The following is a 19,790-nucleotide window of genomic DNA, read 5'->3' on the forward strand; positions in this document are numbered from 1 at the left end:
TTGGCCTTTTTATTCAAACTTGGCCTTTTTATTTTCAGCATCAGTCCATTGGGACCATGGTTTTTCAATAGAAGATCTATCCTTTTCAAATTTAGGAATAAAAGGGCCGACCATTTTCAATTGCATCCCAAATTCCTTTATCAAGAGATTCAACAAAGATTTTCATTCTAACCTTCCAAAACTCATAATTCAAACCACAAAATAAAGGTGGCCTGTTAATTGAAGCACCCTCCCCAAAAGGTAGTTTATCAGCCATAGAAAAAAGATTTTAGGATCAAACTTGAATATTTTTCAAGTACCAAGCTCTGATACTAATTGTTAGAAGATATGGTCTTAAACGAGAGGGGGGTGAACTGTTTAAGAGGGGTTTTTGAAAACTTTTTCAAGTTTAACAATATTCTTTGTGTGAATCCAGAACAGGAATAAAGTTAGCCAAGAATTTAAGCAATTATACAACAAAGCAACAGAAAAACAATCGGTTGTTTCTTCGAAACAATCAGTTGTTTATATCAGCAAAGCTTAAAACATAATTTAAATGAGTTCAGGGTAAGAGAGAAATACACCAAGAGTTTATACTGATTCACTCTTAAGCCAAGAGCTACATCCAGTCCTTAGAATACCACTGGGTAATCCACTAAGCAATCAAACCAAATTACAAAACACAAACCACCAAAGTAGTGACCTTGAACCCTTCAAGAAACACACTACCTTTGGCAAAACACACCAAGAGTATTGATCTTGAACACCTCAAGAACACACAATACTCCTTGGCAACACAACACCAAAAAGACAACAGGTTTCAAAGGATTACACCTAATCACAGTACAATCTGAATTGAATACAATTGCAATCCTATTCCACTCTCTTTGAAAACCCAAAGCTTGATGTGAATCTTGAAATCTTAGAATCAAATCTGTCAAACTAAATTTCTCAAAACTGTTTCTTACATATTTGAAAACATAAACAAACCATTTATATTTTCCAAAGATTGGTCAAAGCAATTAATGAAGGAGCGTATTCAGTTGGAAAACATTTAAAGCAGATTCACCATTCAAAACTGAATTATGTTAGGATTTTCAAAGAAACAATCGGTTGAAACCACGAAACAACCGATTGTTTAGCTTGACAGTTAAGTCAACCAAACCAAATTGTTTTCAACCTTTTCAAAACTCTTAAGAGTAAAACAACCGGTTGATTCGACAAAACAACAGGTCGTTTTTCACTTAGTTGGAAAAACACTTGATTTCAAAAAGGTTTTAAATCACATCAGTTTTAGATTCAACAAAGGAGTGGATCACATTCTATTCTACCCAGATCCCACCCAAACACAACAGCAACACCAGCCTTTCATCAAACATCTTGGATTTGGATTCTTCAAATCACATGATCACCCTTGATCAACAAGAAAGACTGAAAAGGGTATTGTTTACATTGATTTTACCCTGAAGCCCACCACATGCAAGGTCGATGGCAGTCACATGACCAGAAATGGGGTGACATGTGACTCCAGACCAAGAGCAGCAATCTTCCATTTTCCCATGTTGCTATGGTTGGATAAACCTGATGGCAATAATCATCATCATCATAAAAATAATAATACATAGTATTATTAATAGTTAAGGAGGCCTTGAAGTAAAGCAGTCCAAGGTTGTCATGGGAGTGACATAAGTAGGGGTGGACAAAAAATCCAAATTACAAAATTCAATCCATATTAGTTTTAATCCATTTAAATGAATTTATATCAAATCCAAATCCATATTTTTGGATTTTAAATCGAATCCATTTAATTGGATATGGATTAGATATAAATTGGATACATTTTTGGATTATCCAAAATGCATTTTTGATTGGATTTTGACTGGGCCCGATCCATGTTGAGCCAAGACAATTCGGGGCCAGGTTAAGCAAAGTCGGCCCAAGTCCACGTCGAGCTGAGTCGTTCGGGCCCAAGTCGAGTTGAGTCAGTATGGGCCAAAGTCGAGCCAAGTCATTTCGGGCCAAAGTCGAGCTGAGTCAACCCTGGGCCAAGTCGAGCTAAGTGGTCGATAATGAGTCAACCCGAGTCAGTCGGGGCTGATATCGAGCTGAGTTGGCTCATGCCAATGTCTAGTCGAGCCAGTCTAGGCCCATGTCAAGCTGAGTCTTTCGAGTCTGATATTGAGTCGAGCAGGCTCGGGCCGATTTCCAGACGACCGGGACAGGGATGATGTCGAGCCGAGCGGGGCCCGGGCCCATGTCGAGCTGAGCAATCTCAGGTCGATATACATCCGAGTAGGCCTGAGCCGAAGTCGAGCCGACTAAGTCCAGGCCAATGTCGACTCGTCCGGGCCGATGTTGAGTAGTCCAGGCCCAGGCCAATGTCGAGTCGAGCGGGCCCGAGCCGATGTCGAGCCTAGTGGGCCCGGGCCGATAGCGGGCCTAGGCCAATGTCGAGCCGAGCGAGCCCAGGCCGATGTCAAGTCGCCCGAGTCGATGTTGAGTCGTCCAGGCCCAGGCCGATGTCAAGTTGAGCGGTCTCAGATCAATGTCGAGCTGAGCGGTCCCGGGCCGATGTCGAGCCGAGCAGTCCCGGGCCGATATCATGGCCCATGCCAATGTCTAGTCGAGCCGATCCAGGCCCATGTCGAGTTGAGTCTTTTGGGTCCGATATTGAGTCAAGCGGGCTCAGACCCATGTCGAGCTCAGTAGTCTCAAGTCGATGTCGAGCCGAGCAAACCCAGGTCGAAGTTAAGCCGAGCAAGTCCGGGCCGATGTCGAGTCGTCCAAGCCCAAGCCGATGTCGAGTCGCTCAGGCCGATGTTGAGTAATTCGGGCCCAGGCCAATATGGAGTTCAGCGGGCCCAGGCCGATGTCAACCCTAGCGGGCCTAGGCCGATAGCGAGTCTAGTGGGCCTATGCCAATGTCAAGACGTGCGAGCCCAGGCCATTGTCGAGCCTAGCGGGCCTGGGACGATGTCCAGTCGCCCGGGCTGATGTTGAGTCGTCCGGGCCCAGGCCGATATCAAGTGGAGCGGTCCTGAATCGATGTCGAGCCGAGTGGTCCCGGGCCAATGTCGAGCTGAGCGGGCCCGGGCCGATATCGAGTCGAGTTGGTCCATGCCAATGTCTAGTCGAGCCGGTCCAGGCCCATGTCGAGTTGAGTCTTTCTGGTCCGATATTGAGTCAAGCGGGTTGGGGCCGATATCCAGACGACCGAGCTAAGGCTGATGTCAAGCCGAGCGGGACCAGGCCCATGTCGAGCTGAGCAGTCTCAAGTCGATGTCAAGCCGAGCATGCCCGGGCTGAAGTCGAGTCGAGCAAGTCCGGGCCGATGTCGAGCCGTCTTGAACCAAGCCGATGTCGAGTTGCCCGGGCCGAGGTTGAGTAGTCCGGGCCCGCACCGATGTCGAGTCGTATGGACCCGGGCCAATGTTAAACCGAGTTGATCTGCGTCCAGGTTGAGTCGACTTAGGCCAGTTCGAATCAAATTAGTATGTGTCCATATCAAAATGTATTTAATGTAATTGAGAAAATGGATTTAATCTAATTAACAAAGTGAATTTAATCTAAATTTAATTCATTTTAAATATTTAAAAAAAAAATCAAATAAATTTGATCTAGTTAAAATGGTTATGGATTTTAAATCCATGACCCCTTATACACAAGGAATGGGAGAATGAAAAAAAGAGCAGAAAAATGGCAACACATAGGAAACAACCACCTCATTCCCATGGATGGTTTCATTCTAACTTGTGCGCATTCTACAGTGGTCACATAGACTTAGAATTAAGGAGATATACATGGAAGGATAAGGAATCAAAGATGAATATTTATAGCCAAATTAAAAGTTGAGCCAAGGTTTTGGTGGTTAAAATTAAGCTTTGATTGCGGTCCTAGACTCCTAGTTTGTCATAGAAAGAAATTTCAAACCCTTCTATTCAACTGGTTAGAAGTCATTGTCGTCATTAAAACTCTTCCACATATACATAAGAGCATGCATGACTTGGCTTCCTATTTCGCTTCATGAAATCCAAATTCATTTCACATCATATTCGTTTTAATGGTAGGACAGTTGGCTAGATCAATTTGTCATAATTTACTAACCAATGGAGTAATAATAAAGTGCTTACAGGCACATCAATGGTTTGAGAAATTTAGAGTTTCTATATCTTTTAAGTATTATGTCAAACAAATAGTATCAGATTTCTACCCTAACCATTATGGACTATTCCGAATACTGCCACTTACATTGACTTGGAAGTCATTGCAGGTCAGAGTCGACATACTTATGCTATGATTTTATTCATCAATGAAATTTAGAGTTTTTATTTCTTCAATTATTAAGTTAAACAAACACTTCTTTCTTTCTACTCATCTGAAACCTTGTTTCCTCTGTTATTTTCTATGACAATTAAGTACAATATGCCTAAAAACTGGGCGTTTTTCTTTTGATTTTCCATCTTAAAACTTATGCTTTGTATCTTTATCCTACCGGGAGTGCCCACAGGAGATGAGTTGTTTTTCAGACCACTTAACAGCTGATATTACTTTTACTTAATTCTTAATGATCTGTGCAGATACAATTAGAACTAAAATACTTTGGCACTTGCCCATTAAATGATGATGATGTCTGAAAAGGCCTCCTAAATGCACTTACAATTTTTTCTAATTGACAAGAAAATGTTTTATTCCTAAATGCCCATCTCTGTTTTTGTGGCCTAGTGAAGTCAGAAATTAATTTTCCCATATTTTCTATAACGCCTCCCACGTTCTTCCCATCATTATTCCTATATTACAATGGCACAATGTTGGCGCTAACACACTTTCCTATTACAAAATGCCAAAAATAAGGAACAAAATAACATAATGGGTGTGGCACAAGTTTAAGGGTAGATTTAGTAGATATCAAGAAAACCAAAGAAAATGAAAAACATAATAAAGGATAATACCTCCAATTCAATATAGAGTCATTACAATGCAGTTGCACGGTAGATTTGGATTGAAACTGCTTGTCTAAAAACTTTCCTATTTATGTATCAAAATTATTCTTGATCAAAACATATTATGGTTGTGCATACAGATTCCAGATCTGATTTCAGCAAAATGTGAACATAAAAGCTTACCAACTATCAAGCCAATATCAATTTATATCATGATGCATTTAGAATCCGTTTGTAACTTGATATGCATCATGCTATTTGTTGGTGGAAGTATCAGTAAGGTACATTATCCATAAAGAAATTACAATTCATTTAATCCTCCAGATTTTCATCATTATCTAGAAACTTTTTCTTTGTTTCAGTTTCAATCAGTGATTATCGGATTTGTCCAAACTGGAGTTGGACCTCACGGTGTATTCAGCAACAAGTTGAGAAAAAGATGATGACTTGTTCTCTAGCAACCTTGTTGGGGTGTCATACTCCTCAATAAGTCCTGCACCAATGTCTAGCCAAATTAGAAAATGAAAGATGAAGATGCAAAGAATATGAATGCTATGTGAAGAATGAGAGGCTTTCCTAACCTTGACTAAGAAGCAGAACCATATCACTGTCAAGAACTGAAGTTATTCGGTGTGCAATGGTAATAACTGTGGAGTCAGTGAAATGTTGCCTAAGAGTTTGCTGAATCAAATTATCCGTAGCTGTATCCACAGATGCAGTGGCTTCATCAAGAACCAAAACCTTGCTTTTCTTAAGCAGAACCCTGCCAAGGCAGACCAACTGTCTCTGACCCATACTCCAATTCTCACCATTCTCACTAACTGCAACATCAACTTGAACATTAGCAATAAGTTCAAGATTAGATTTTGTACACAGTTATGTTCAACAAGGTTCGAAAGACAAACCTTTGGAGTCAAGCTTTCCTTCTTTCCTTCTAACTTCGTCTCCAAGTTGACATTTGTCCAAGGCCTATTTAAAAAGAATGTTAATGAGTGAGCGCAATATAAATTGTGAAGAACGACTACAGCATAATCTTTTATACCAACACACCTCCCAAATTTGATCATCAGTGTATTCTTCCAGGGGGTCCAGATTATTTCTTACTGTTCCTTCAAACATTGTTGGATCCTGAGGAATAATGCTTAGTCTAGACCTCAAATCATGAAGTCCAATTGAAGAGATGTTGATGTTGTCTATCATAATTTGCCCAGCAGCAGGCTCAACAATTCGGAAAAGCGTTTGTATGAGAGTGGATTTACCACTTCCTGTTCTCCCAACAATGCCAGTTTTCAGTCCTCCAGGAAATTTGCACGTAATACCACGCAGCACAAGTGGAAGATGTGGAGCGTAACGAACCTTCAGAATGGGCAAAACATCACTTTAAACATAGCACAAAACACCATGTATAAATTATGTTATGAAATATGTTGGCATGATTTTTTTCGTGTTCCAGAACCTAAATTCTAACCATTTAGTAAAAGAAAACTTTGGCATGAATTTCATAAATCAATTGACCACAAAATGAAAGAGAAAAAAATACAAAACCAAAAATTTATATTAGCTCAAAGTACCTGCAAATCTTGAATATCAACCTCGCCATTTGAGGGCCAAGAAGGATCTGGCCGATTTTCATCTACAAGAAGGGGAGGTTCACTAGGAATACAAGTATACTGAAGTATCCTTTCCACTGATATAATTTTATTCTCCATATTGCATAGATTCCATATCATCCAAGCTTGTATCATGTTCAAATTTAGTCCATAGGTAACCGCTAAACCAGCAAGGCCTTCAAATCACATAAAACATATAAAAGGGAACAAATTATGTTGAATTCCATATTACATTAGCAGAGTAAATTTTGATTTGTAACGAGTTACCAGATTGGAATAACACACCTGGATCTATGAGTCCCGCTGGAATAGATATTAAAAATATTAAGGAAAAGGCAAATGTGATAGAAGACAACATATCTAGGCGGAAGCACAACCATTCCATGGCACCAGCAATATTGAACTTTGGCCGAGAATACCCATCAGTCAGCTTCATATTTGTTTCCTGAAATCTTGATTGCTGATCAAAGCTTCTAATGGTTGAAGTACCAGAAATTGTTTCAGAAAAGTGTTGAATGTTTGGGGCTTTGCAGACACCAACTAAACGTGACAGTTCTCGAGCTGCTGGAATATAATATTGCTGCAGAATTACAAGTTTGTAAGATCTTAGCAATCATCATAAAATATTTTATAATGGAGCAAACTCTGAAAAGTAAACATGGTACATAATCTTTGCAGGTAAGCCATTATCAGAAAAAGAATAACGAGGCAGTGCAAGAAATATATGCCACCTTATTATCAAAGTCTACACGCTCAGATTAATACCTGATACCAGAGGCTGACTGCGATTACAGGTATAAAGACTACGAAAACTTGCCATGCAGCCTGAGACATCACTCCTATAATTCCCAGAAGTTGGATCACAATGAAGGCAAATGATGCAATTTGATAAGGAATCTCTGTATCCAATGCACTCTGATCCGTTGAAGCCTGCAAGAGAACAGTAAGAAAGACAAGCAACACACTATCATACACACAAAATTCATATCTTTAAAAATCATGAGAAAAATGGGGAAAAAAATGAGGTATGTGTGCATACTCTATTAAGGATTCGCCCACTTGGAGTGGAATCGAAAAATGACATTGGAGCACGGAAAATACAGAAGTGCATTTTATTGAAGAGAATAGTAGCTGTCTTATAACCAGCAGTAACAAGAAGCATTGCTCTGGCAAGGATGCAGAAAGAACTTCCAATGGCCAAACAAACATAAACCACAATAAGAGTCGTTCCTTCAACAGGTGGTTCCACATCGGTTGAGATGGGAGTCGCCCAAGCCATCCAATAATTGCTTCCGATTTGAAGACCTTGAAAAAGAATCTGAGCCAACAATATGAATGGCACAAGAGCTCCTCCATATGCTGTCGTGATACATTTCCAATAGACTGAAAACTCAACTTTACCTTTCTCCCTTTCTTCTTCCTGAACAAGTTGGCCTTGAGGTTCACTCTTGTTTGTTTCACCATTTTGTTCATCTTTGCTTGACTCCTCTTTAAAACCGTGCATGCCAGAGACATTTAAATCTTGTTCCAAGGTGCTTATTTCGTTAGGTACTGTTGCTCCATCTAATGAATCTAGTGTAGACAAAGCCTTTTTGTGTGCACCAACAAGTTCCATAAAATCAGCTCCACTATTAAGCAGATCAGCATACTTTCCACATTGAGTAATTTTCCCGTTTTTCATGACCTAACAAGCATAACACGACAGATTAAAAAACAAAGCTATCTCTACACTAATAAATAACAGTAAAATTATGAAAACTACTCACCACTATAAGATCTGCAGCAGGTAAGAATTCTACTTGATGTGTGACATAAACCACTGTCTTTGAACATAAAAGGCCCAACAAGCATTCCTATCGCACAGAAAATAGAAAGGTCCACTTGCATTATAATTCAACATCACTTTGTTGGCAGAACAAAATTTCAAGAGTTAAATATCAACGATTATTTGTATTTTGCAGTGTGAAAATGTAGTAGCTCCGGTTATATTACGCATAATAAACAAAATGATGAAACCAAGTTACCTTAAAGAGGTGAGAGCCTGTGTGAGCATCCACTGCACTAAAAGGGTCATCAAATAGATATATATCAGCATCTTGGTAAAGTGCACGTGCAATTTGTATCCTTTGTTTTTGTCCACCACTCAAATTTATTCCACGCTCTCCTATGACTGTCTGATCACCAAATGACAAAATCTCCAGATCCTTCTTCAGGGAACAGGCCTCAAGTACCTTCTCGTACTTTTCCCTGTCCATTTGTTTTCCAAACAATATATTATCCTCAATCTTGCCACTCTGTATCCATGGAGATTGTGTAACATAGGCCTTTGTTCCACAAACCTTAAGGATGCCTGATATCTTAGGTACTTCTCCCAATACACAAGAAAGTAAAGTAGATTTGCCTGATCCAACAGTACCACAAACTGCCACCCTCATCCCGTGAAAAACTTTAAGATTTATATTTTGTAATGTTGGGTTAGGAGAAGATAACTCCCAAGAAAAGTTTCCATCAACCACTTCAATTGCTGAATCAGAACTACCACGAGGAAGCTTCTCTACAACATCAGAGGGTAAGTCATCCAGACGAAGGAATGATGCAATCCTATCAAGAGACACTTTAGTTTGTGCTATCATCGAAATTGTATCTGGAAGGCCATAAATGGGCTCTTGGAGAATTCGGAATGTGGCAAGTGCAGACAATATCTTCCCTGATTCAAGGGGGATCCCTATAATCATACAAGTACCAAAAGTAACCACAGATACAAATGTGGGGGCACCCCAAAACACAAACGTCGTCATGGCTGCAGTATAGACAAACTTTTTTAACCAGCCTTGCTCAGTTTTCCTGAGCTCAGTTATTTTTGCTAGAAACTTCATTTCCCATCCTTGTAGTTTGAGAATCTTCATATTCCTTAAAATCTCGGATGTGGCCTTCATTCTTGCATCTTTCGACTCCATCAACTTCTTCTGAAATTTCTCTTGCAATGATCCCAAGGGAACATTTGCCAGCATAACAAGGATAGTTGCAACAAAAGCAGCAATTGAAGCCAGCCCAAGATTTTTATACAAAATCAACAAGGCCAATGTAACTTGCAAAGCCACCATCCACAAATCATGCATATACCAACTGAAGACACCAACTCTTTCAGCATCAACGGTCATGAAATTGATTATTTCTCCAGAAGTCTGACCCTGCTTTGACTGACAAGAAAGGGTCAAAGCCTTGTTATAGATCATCGTGACAAGTAGTGCACGAACTCGAAGTCCAACTTGCTGCAACCTAAAGAACCAATGCCTTTGAGTCAGACACTCTACAATCTTTGCAAAGAAAAAAGCACAGACCAAAACATAGCCCTGGTTTTCATATAGCCGTTGTCCATTAAGGTACTGAACAAAACTGTCAATAAGATAAGGACCAACATAAGAAGCCAAAGTGTTTAACAGTGCAAGAAAAGCTGTGAAAAGAATCTCCTTCCACGCTGACATCACTAACGACTTCACCAACTTAAGTGTGGTGACACTATTGATTGTGCCACAATCAGCCTCAAGTTTATCTCTGAACCCAGGAAAAGCTCCAACAACACTGTCTCTGCTGTCTAGTTGAGGAACATCCTCAAGGTCGAGGGTCTTCTTATTGCCAACAGCTATAAGAGGACCCACCCAAGAGAAGGTAAGAAGGCTCAGAATGCCAGCATATGAGAAAGGCGTAACAGTGTCCCCACCCCTGTTCTCTTTTGATCTCAAGACATCACCCTCATTTGTGCCACCATTCAAAAGAGGTTCCTGAATACCGTTATTTTCTTTTTCTCGAACGTGGCCTTTGCTTTTCACAAAATACCCCACGTAACAGAATAACAAACCAACACAAGTGGAAACTACATCAGAAACCAAGTACTGTGTTGGCAAAACAACGCGTCTCTCTGATATAACAACAATGTCCACCACGAAGCAATAGCAAGAAACAGAGAGGTACAAGACGCACCAAGCTCTGAAGAGGAATGAGAACCTTCTCTCGCCTGAACTGAAGAAGCCCTTGTTCAAGCAAACACAAACAACGCCCCAGGCAACTGTTTTGAGCACCAAATCCAAAAGGGTCACGAGCTCTTCTTCTGACCAGCCACTAGAGTACCAGTAGAAGTAATTGAACAAACAGAGGAGAAAACTGAAAGCAGAAACACCCAGAGAACAAAACACGGTCGTTTTAAAGAGGGTGTTGTCGAGCTTCTCCTTAGACTCATTCCTGACACGTGTCGTGAATTTCTTCCAAACCCATGACAATGAAACCGCGACGAGCAACAGAAGGTGGAGGAAGCCGGATAAGCCATGAGGGAAAACGGGTTGGAGGAGAACATCGTTGGAAAGGTGTATGTGGGTAAAGGGCAAGAAAAGAGACAACATCACAGTTAGAAATTAGAATGAACGACGAAATACAAAATTTGTATGGGGTGTTTGCTTGGAAGAAATGGGACAGTGTAAGATGGTGTAAAAGATTAAGTATTTGAGGTCTATATAAAGAGTAGGAAATCGTGCAGAAAGGTGAAGTCAAAAAGGAGAGACAAAGAGAGTCAAATAAAAAAAAGTTGCTTGGGAAGACGGTAACTTGGTGGGCAAGACTCGTGTTTGGTAGAGAGAAATAGCAGAAGAGACAAAAGGGTGGAGTTTTCCACGAAAAAGAATGGAGCTTGGAGAAGAATCAGCGCGACACACTATGCAAACAATGGAAGAGAGAGAGTGTGTGTGACAATGATCTTAACATGCGGGCAATGCACAAGTTATAGTTAGAGAAAATCTCTTGGAATTAATTGCTTCCTCTTCTTGTCTCTCACACTTAATTTTATCTATTAAGTATTTGACTTTAATTTAATTAAAATGTGTCAGGTTTTAGTTTTTTATTCTGACATTTAATAATAAACTATACGTACTACTCTTTTTCTACCAACTTATATTTTAGGAATTTTTATTTTTATCATGTCACACGTAATTTATCTATGACTGTTTTTTATATTTTAATATTATTTTTTTTAATTTTTACCCGTTATTATTTATTTTTATATTGTAAATACAATTAATTATGATACTATTTTTAGATTTTTTGGATTGTTTGTTAATTTTTCATACACTTTAAATTAAAAAAATTAACATTAACAACAAATATTTTTTTACATACTCTATAAAAATTATACACAATAGAAATGTTAAGAAAATCAATGTATTAACTATTTAAATAGAAAATTTTAAAAAAATTAAATTTCCGAATAAATAAATTAAAATTGAAATTTTATTATGCTGGAAGAACATTAAAATTGGTTGTTCCCATAAATGGGGAGGAGAACAAAGTACATTGAAACACATGTATATTCATTTGTCTTCATGTCCACCACTTCTTTATTACAATGAATGGTCACTTTCAAGAAAGTGTAATTTATTTTCATTTTTATTTTTTAGAAATATACTTATTGGTATTATTTTATTAAGTGATGGAAGATTTAAACCTAAGGATGTCACTTTACATATAGAATAAATAATGTTAGAAAATAAATAAATCTAAAATTATTTATCATTTTAATATAAACTTACAAATTTGGAATTTTTTAAAAAATAATATAATTTTTATATTAATTATTAAAATAAATAAAATTTTATCGAAATAAATAAATCATATTAAGATGACACAAATTCAATTAAAATCATATTACTTAAAACAACTTTAATTCAACTACACTAAAATTATAAATTTTTTCCAAATAAAATTATAATTTTTTAAAATTTCACTCATACAAATAATTAAAATGTAAAATGTAATTAACATATAAAATTACAATTTGATAAAAAAAAACCTCTAAACAATTTCTTCATTCATTTCACTTTATATAATATTTAAGACTACGACATTAATATTGTAATCAGCATTCTAAATTTATAAAACTGTCTAATATATCTTTCAATTTCATGAACTAATTAGTCATTTACCACAATCACTTATACAGATGAATGTTGACCAAATTTTGGAAGCTAAAATAATACATTTAAACAAAGCATAATTTATAATATTTAATATCTATGTTAAGTTACTACCACACGTCTAAGGTAGAGTGGGTAAGTTTTTCTCCTAACCACATAAGAAAACATATAAAAAAAATAGAGACATTTTTATTAATTTAATGTAATATTGTCTGTTAATTATTAAAAAAATTAAATTAATTAAAATAAAAATTTATATCAAAATGACGTAATTCTTTATGAAAAAATGTGTTAAAATAATATCACTTTAATATATTTAAACTGACGTAATTTTAATATAATCAAAATTTAATTATTAATAATTTTTTATACCATTGACATATTTGGATAGGAATCAAGTATATCTTATTAGGAATAGAAGTCAGTTTATCTTGGAAAAGAAAAAAAATTAGAGGCAGGAGGTTACTGAGTAGAAGAGAGGTGAACTTTTTAGATGGGATACAAAGGTTAGAAGGTTGAAAGAGGTATCTTCTTCTAAATTCTTCTGCTATTATTAGGATTTTTATCTTTAAGATATGTATCAACACTATTGGTAAGTAGAATCCTATTTTTCTACCATTGGGGTTAAGGTTTTGATTTTCTATATCACTGTGTATAAATATTTTCTCATAATAATTTCTTCCTTCACCTGTGTAAACAGACTAGGCATTAAAACCTTTATTTTATGAAATACTATAATCTCAGAAAAATATACACAAATTCCATGTAATCCACAAGATTTTCGCCACTGTCAAGGAACATTTTTGTTTCTGTATGCTTCAATTTGAATCAGTGATCATCAGATTTCTCAAAATTGGAGTTGAAACTCATGGTATACTCAGCAACAAGTCGAGCAAAATATGATGACTTATTCTCTAGCAATTTTGTTGGGGTGTCATACTCCTCAATAAGTCCTGCACCAATGTCTAGCCAAATTAGAAAATGAAAGATGAAGATGCAAAGAATATGAATGCTATGTGAAGAATGAGAGGCTTTCCTAACCTTGACTAAGAAGCAGAACCATATCACTGTCAAGAACTGAAGTTATTCGGTGTGCAATGGTAATAACTGTGGAGTCAGTGAAATGTTGCCTAAGAGTTTGCTGAATCAAATTATCCGTAGCTGTATCAACTGATGCAGTGGCTTCATCAAGAACCAAAACCTTGCTTTTCTTTAGCAGAACCCTCCAAAGGCAGACCAACTGTCTCTGACCCATACTCCAATTCTCACCATTCTCACTGACTGCAACATCAGCATGAACATTAGCAATAAGTTCAAGAATAGATTTAGTACACACTTATGTTCAACAAAGTTCAAAGAGAAACCTTTGGAATCAAGCTTTCCTTCTTTCTTTCTAACTTCATCTCCAAGTTGACATTTATCCAAGGCCTATTTAAAAAGAATGTTAACGAGTGAATGAACCCAATACAAATTGTGAAGAACGATTGCAAGTTTAATCTTTTATACCAACCCACCTCCCAAATTTGATCATCAGTGTATTCTTCCAGGGGGTCCATATTATTTCTTACTGTTCCTTCAAACATTGTTGGATCCTGAGGAATAATGCTTAGTCTAGACCTCAAATCATGAAGTCCAATTGAAGAGATGTTGATGTTGTCAATCATAACTTGCCCAACAGCAGGCTCAACAATTCGAAAAAGCGTTTGTATGAGGGTGGATTTACCACTTCCTGTCAACAATACCAGTTTTTAGTCCTCCATGGAATTTGCACGTAAGACCACACAACACAAGTGGAAGATGAGGAGCATACCGAACCTTCGGAATGGGAACACATAATTTTAAACATAGCACAGAACACCTTGTATAAATTACGTTATGAAGTATGTTGTCATGATTTTCTTGTTTAGAAGCTAACTTGTAACCATTTAGGAACAGAAAACTTTACATGCATATCATAAATCAAATGGCCTCACAATAAAAGAAATCAAAAGAAACCAAGAATGTAATAGCTTGAAGTACCTGCAGATCTTGTATATCGATCTCGCCATTTGAGGGCCAAGAAGGATTTGGCTGATTTTCATCTATAACAAGGGGAGGCTCATTGGGAATAGAAGTATACTGAAGTATTCTCTCTACTGATCTAATTTTGCTCTCCATTTTGCATAGATTCCATATCATCCAAGCTTGTATATTGTTCAAATTTAGCCCGTATGTAACGGCTAAACCAGCAAGGCCTTCAAAGTCACAGTTCATTCAAAAGGAAAACAATCATGTTCAATTCCACATTACCTTAGCAGACTAAACTTTGATTTGTAACAGATACCAGATCAGAATAACGCACCTGGATCTATGAATCCCGGTGGAATAGATATTATGAATATTAAGGAAAAGGCAAATATGATAGAAGACAACATATCTAAGCGGAAGCACAACCATTCCATGGCACAAGCAATGTTGATCTTTGGCCGAGAATACCCATCAGTCAGTTTCATATTTGTTTCCTGAAATCTTGATTGCTGATCAAAGCTTCTAATGGTTGAAGTACCAGAAATTGTTTCAGAAAAGTGTTGTATGAGTGGGGCTTTGCAGACTCCAACTAAACGTGATAGTTCTCTGGCTGATGGAATATAATATTGCTGCAGAATTACAAGTTTGTCAGATCTTAGCCATACATCATAAAATATTGTATAATGAAGTCAATATTTTAAAATAAAATTGGTACATACAGTGCAGGTAAAGCCATTCCAGACAAGGATGGAAGTAATTCAAGAAATATATGCCACCTTATCATAAAAGTCTACATTATGCGGTCAAATTAATACCTGATAGCAAATGCAGACTATAATCACAGGTATAAAGACAACTAAAACTTGCCATGCAGCCTGAGACATCACTGCTATAATTCCCAGAAGTTGGATCATAATGAAGGCAAATGATGCAATTTGATGAGGAATATTTGTATCCAATGCATTTTGATCCGTTGAAACCTGGAAGAGTAGAGGAGAAAGGACAAGTGACGCAATATTAAATAATGTGTAGCTGTTGAAAACAAACAACAAAATAAGGGTACTATTAATGTAGAGGGAAAATGTTATATAAGACAGAAACCGTAGCTATAAAGTCAGAAGAACAAAAATGAAAAGAATGAGGTTTACATACTCTGTTAAGGATACGCCCACTTGGAGTGGAATCAAAAAATGACATTGGAGCACGGAAAATGCAATAGTGCATTTTACTGAAGAGTATGGTAGCTGTTTTGTAACTAGTTGTGACAAGAAGCATTGCTCTGGCAAGGATGCATAAAGAACTTCCAATAGCCAAACTAACATAGACTACTATAAGAGTTGTTCCTTCAACAGGTGGAACCACATCTGCTGAGATGGGAGTCGCCCAAGCCATCCAATAATTGCTGCCAATTTGAAGAACTTGAAAAAGAATCTGAGCTAACAATATGAATGGTACAAGAGCTCCTCCATATGCTGTTGTGATGCATTTCCAATACACTGAAAAGCCAACTTTACCTTTCACTCTTTCTTCTTTCGGAACAAACTGAACTTTTGGTTCACTTTTAATTGTTTTACCATTTTGCTCATCTTTACTTGCCTCCTCTTTAGAACCTTGCGTGCCAGAGACATTTACATGTTGTTCCAAGGTGCTTATTTCATCACATACTGTTGCTCCATCCAAAGAATCTAGCGTAGACAAAGCTTTTTTATGTGCACCAACAAGTTCCATAAAATCAGCTCCATAATTAAGCAAATCAGTATACTTTCCACATTGAGTAATTTTCCCATCTTTCATAACCTAACCTCAAAGATAACATGACGGATTTAAAAACAAAGCTATTTTTTACATTCGTCGTGGCTATTAAATTATGAGAAACTACTCACCAATATATGGTCAGCAGCAGGTAAGAACTCCACTTGATGAGTGACATAAACCACTGTTTTTGAACTTAAAAGGCCCAACAAGCATTCCTACCATACAAAAAATAGAAAAGTTCACTTACAAAATAATACAAGAGTTGTGCAGTTAGAAGAGTTAAATCAATGATTATTTGAATTCTGCCTTGTGCATATAATTATGGTAGTTCAGGTTATATTGTACATAATGAACAAAGTAATGAAACCAAGTTACCTTGAAGAGGTGAGAGCCTGTGTGAGCATCCAAAGCACTGAAAGGATCATCGAATAGATATTGTACCTGAGTGGAGAGATGGGGTCAGGCACGGTCGATTGACGTAGTAGTATAATTGCTGACGTATCGATCTTCCTCTTCTTCGGTCGTTCCTTCTTGGTGTCTCCTTCGGTCGGGGGAGGATACCTGTGAAGGCACTCCGACGCTCAAGTAAGTGAGAGATTCTAAGTGTGATTTAGTAGGTGGATGAAAAACGTACCTTTCTTTGACTTGAGCACAGTATTTATAGGATTGCCTAATGGGCTTTCTGTCCCTTGGGCTCAGGGTGGTTATGGATGAGTCTTGCAAGTCATGCCCCGGAATACCCGGAGAACATATCTTCTCTAAGCGCGTTCTCCTTATTTTTCGGAGGTGTATCTTAACCACCTTAGTTTGCCACATAAATGCCCTTACATTTATTATGCATTCGGTCGGTCGGCCACGTGTGTTCGTCCGGTGCCTGCCGGTACAGATATATATCAGCATCTTGGTAAAGTGCACGTGCAATTTGTATTCTTTGTTTTTGTCCACCACTCAAATTTATTCCACGCTCTCCTATGACTGTCTGATCACCAAATGACAAAATCTCCAGATCCTTCTTCAGGGAACACGCTTCAAGTACCTTCTCATACTTTTCCCTATCCATTTGTTTGCCAAACAATATATTATCCTCAATCTTACCACTTTGTATCCATGGAGATTGAGTAACATAGGCCCACAAACCTTAAGGATGCCTGATATCTTTGGTACTTCTCCTAATAAACAAGAAAGGAATGTAGACTTGCCTGATCCAACAGTACCACAAACTGCAACCTTCATCCCATTGAAAACTTTAAGATTTATATTTTGTAATGTTGGGTTAGGGGAAGATAATTCCCAACAAAAGTTTCCACCAACTACTTCAATTGCTGTATCAGAACTTCCCCGGGGAAGCTTCTCTACAACATCAGAGGGTAAGTCATCCAGACGAAGGAATGATGCAATCCTATCAAGAGATACTTTAGTTTGTGCTATCATCGAAATTGTATCTGGAAGGTTATAAATGGGCTCCTGAAGAATCCCAAATGTTGCTAGTGCAGACAAGATCTTCCCTGATTCAAGGGGGACCCCTCCAAGCATACAAGTACCGAAAGTAACCACGGCTACAAATGTGGGGCCACCCCTAAACAAAAACGAGCTCATGGCTGCAATATAGGCACCTTTTTTCAACCAGCCTTGCTCAGTTTTCCTGAGCTCAGTTATTTTTTATAGAAACTTCATTTCCCATCCTTGTAGTTTGAGAATCTTCATATTCCTTAAAATCTCGGCTGTGGCTTTCATTCTTGTATCTTTCGACTGCATCAATTTCTTTTGAAACTTCTCTTGCAATGATCCCAAGGGAACATTTACCAGCATAACAACAATAGTTGCAACAAAAGCAGCAATTGAAGCCAGCCAAGGTTTTTATACAAAATCAAAAAGGCCAATGTAACTTTCAAGGCCACCATCCACAAATCATGTATATACCAACTAAAGGCACCAACTCTTTCAGCATCAACAGCCATGAAATTGATTATTTCCCCGTAAGTGTGGCCATGCTTGGATTGACAAGAAAGGGTCAGAGCCTTGTTGTAGATCATCGTGACAAGCAGTGCACGCATTCGAAGTCCAACTTGCTGCAACCTAAAGCACCGATGCAATTGAGACAGACACTCTGCCATCTTTGCAAAGAGAAAAGCCGAAATCAAAACATAGCCCTGGTTTTCATAAAGCCGTTGTCCATCAAGGTACTGAACAAAACCATCCATAAGATAAGGACCAACATAAGAAGCCAAAGTGTTTAACAGTGCAAGAAAAGCTGTGAAAAGAATCTCCTTCCACGCTGACATCACTAACGACTTCACCAACTTAAGTGTGGTGACATTATTTATTATGCCACAATCAGCCTCAAGTTTATCTCTGAACCCAGGAAAAGCTCCAACAACACTGTCTCTGCTGTCTAGTTGAGGAACATCCTCAAGGTCGAGGGTCTTCTTATTGCCAACAGCTATAAGAGGACCCACCCAAGAGAAGGTAAGAAGGCTAAGAATGCCAGCATATGAGAAAGGCGTAACAGTGTCCCCTCCCCTGGTCTCTTTTGATCTCAAGACATCATCCTCATTTGTGCCACCATTCAAAAGAGGTTCCTGAATACCGTTATTTTCTTTTTCTCGAACGTGGCCTTTGCTTTTCACAAAATACCCCACGTAACAGAATAACAAACCAACACAAGTGAAAACCACATCACAAACCAAGTACTGAGTTGGCAAAGCAACGCGTCTCTCTGATATAACAACAATGTCCACCACGAAGCAATAGCAAGAAACAGAGAGGTACAAGACGCACCAAGCTCTGAAAAGGAATGAGAACCTTCTTTCGCCTGAACTGAAGAACCCCTTGTTCAAGCAAACACAAACAACGCCCCACGCAACTGTTTTGAGCACCAAATCCAAAAGGGTCACGAGCTCTTCTTCTGACCAACCACTAGAGTACCAGTAGAAGTAACTAAACAAACAGAGGAGAAAACTGAAAGCAGAAACACCCAGAGAACAAAACACGGTTGTTTTGAAGAGGGTGTCGTCGTGCTTCTCCTTAGACTCATCCCTGACACGTGTAGTGAAATTCTTCCAAACCAGTGACAGTGGAACCGCGACGAGCAACAGAAGGTGGAGGAAGCCTGATAAGCAATGAAGGAAAACGGGTTGGAGGAGAACATCGTTGGAAAGGTGTATGTAGGACAACATGGTAGTTAAAATGAAGATTTTGTGGTTATAAGCAGTGGAAATTGATTGCCGAAAAGTGTAGTAAAAGATGTAAGAGAGAAAGAGTAAAAAAAAAATGGGTTCGTTAGGAAGATGGTAACTTGGTTGACAAGACTCTGAGTTTAGTTGAAGGAACAAAATAGTAGAAGAGACAAAAGCGTGGCATTCCCAGAAAAAGGAACAAGCTTGGAAAAAAAAATTACCATTAAAAAGAAACACAGTTTCTAATTCTTTTTTTATTTTATTGTTGTCGGTTCAGGTAGAAGGTGACGTGAAATTAAGATACAGTACACTTTAAAAGATATTTCAACTCTTAAGAAAAAAATATTAATATCAATTTGTTCA

The 19,790-nt window shown here is 38.0% G+C and overlaps 1 protein-coding gene and 1 pseudogene across 1 annotated transcript; both read right to left on the minus strand.

The window, feature by feature from the left end:
- Positions 1-4,903: 4,903 nt before the first annotated feature.
- On the minus strand, positions 4,904-11,273 carry LOC137823810 (ABC transporter C family member 3-like). The gene is made up of 10 exons (XM_068629088.1): positions 8,554-11,273; positions 8,296-8,382; positions 7,569-8,213; positions 7,295-7,459; positions 6,815-7,109; positions 6,491-6,705; positions 5,970-6,275; positions 5,825-5,888; positions 5,501-5,740; positions 4,904-5,412 (listed from the first exon to the last, which is right to left on the minus strand). The coding sequence occupies exons 1-10, from the start codon at positions 10,924-10,926 to the stop codon at positions 5,288-5,290; spliced, it is 4,515 nt and encodes a 1,504-aa protein (XP_068485189.1). The 5' UTR covers positions 10,927-11,273; the 3' UTR covers positions 4,904-5,287.
- Positions 11,274-13,185: 1,912 nt separating this feature from the next.
- Positions 13,186-19,439, minus strand: LOC137826834 (ABC transporter C family member 3-like; annotated as a pseudogene).
- Positions 19,440-19,790: the final 351 nt, after the last annotated feature.

This window comes from Phaseolus vulgaris, chromosome 8 (genome assembly GCF_000499845.2).
Source record: "Phaseolus vulgaris cultivar G19833 chromosome 8, P. vulgaris v2.0, whole genome shotgun sequence".
In the NCBI taxonomy this organism is placed as follows: domain Eukaryota; kingdom Viridiplantae; phylum Streptophyta; class Magnoliopsida; order Fabales; family Fabaceae; genus Phaseolus; species Phaseolus vulgaris.

Coding starts and splice junctions, on each gene's coding strand:
- LOC137823810 (XM_068629088.1), bottom strand. CDS start 10,926: ATGTTGTCTCTTTTCTTGCCCTTTACCCACATACACCTTTCCAACGAT. Junction 7,110..7,294: donor CAGTCAGCCTCTGGTATCAG/GTATTAATCTGA, acceptor GTAATTCTGCAG/CAATATTATATTCCAGCAGC. Junction 5,889..5,969: donor CTGATGATCAAATTTGGGAG/GTGTGTTGGTAT, acceptor CTTTTTAAATAG/GCCTTGGACAAATGTCAACT.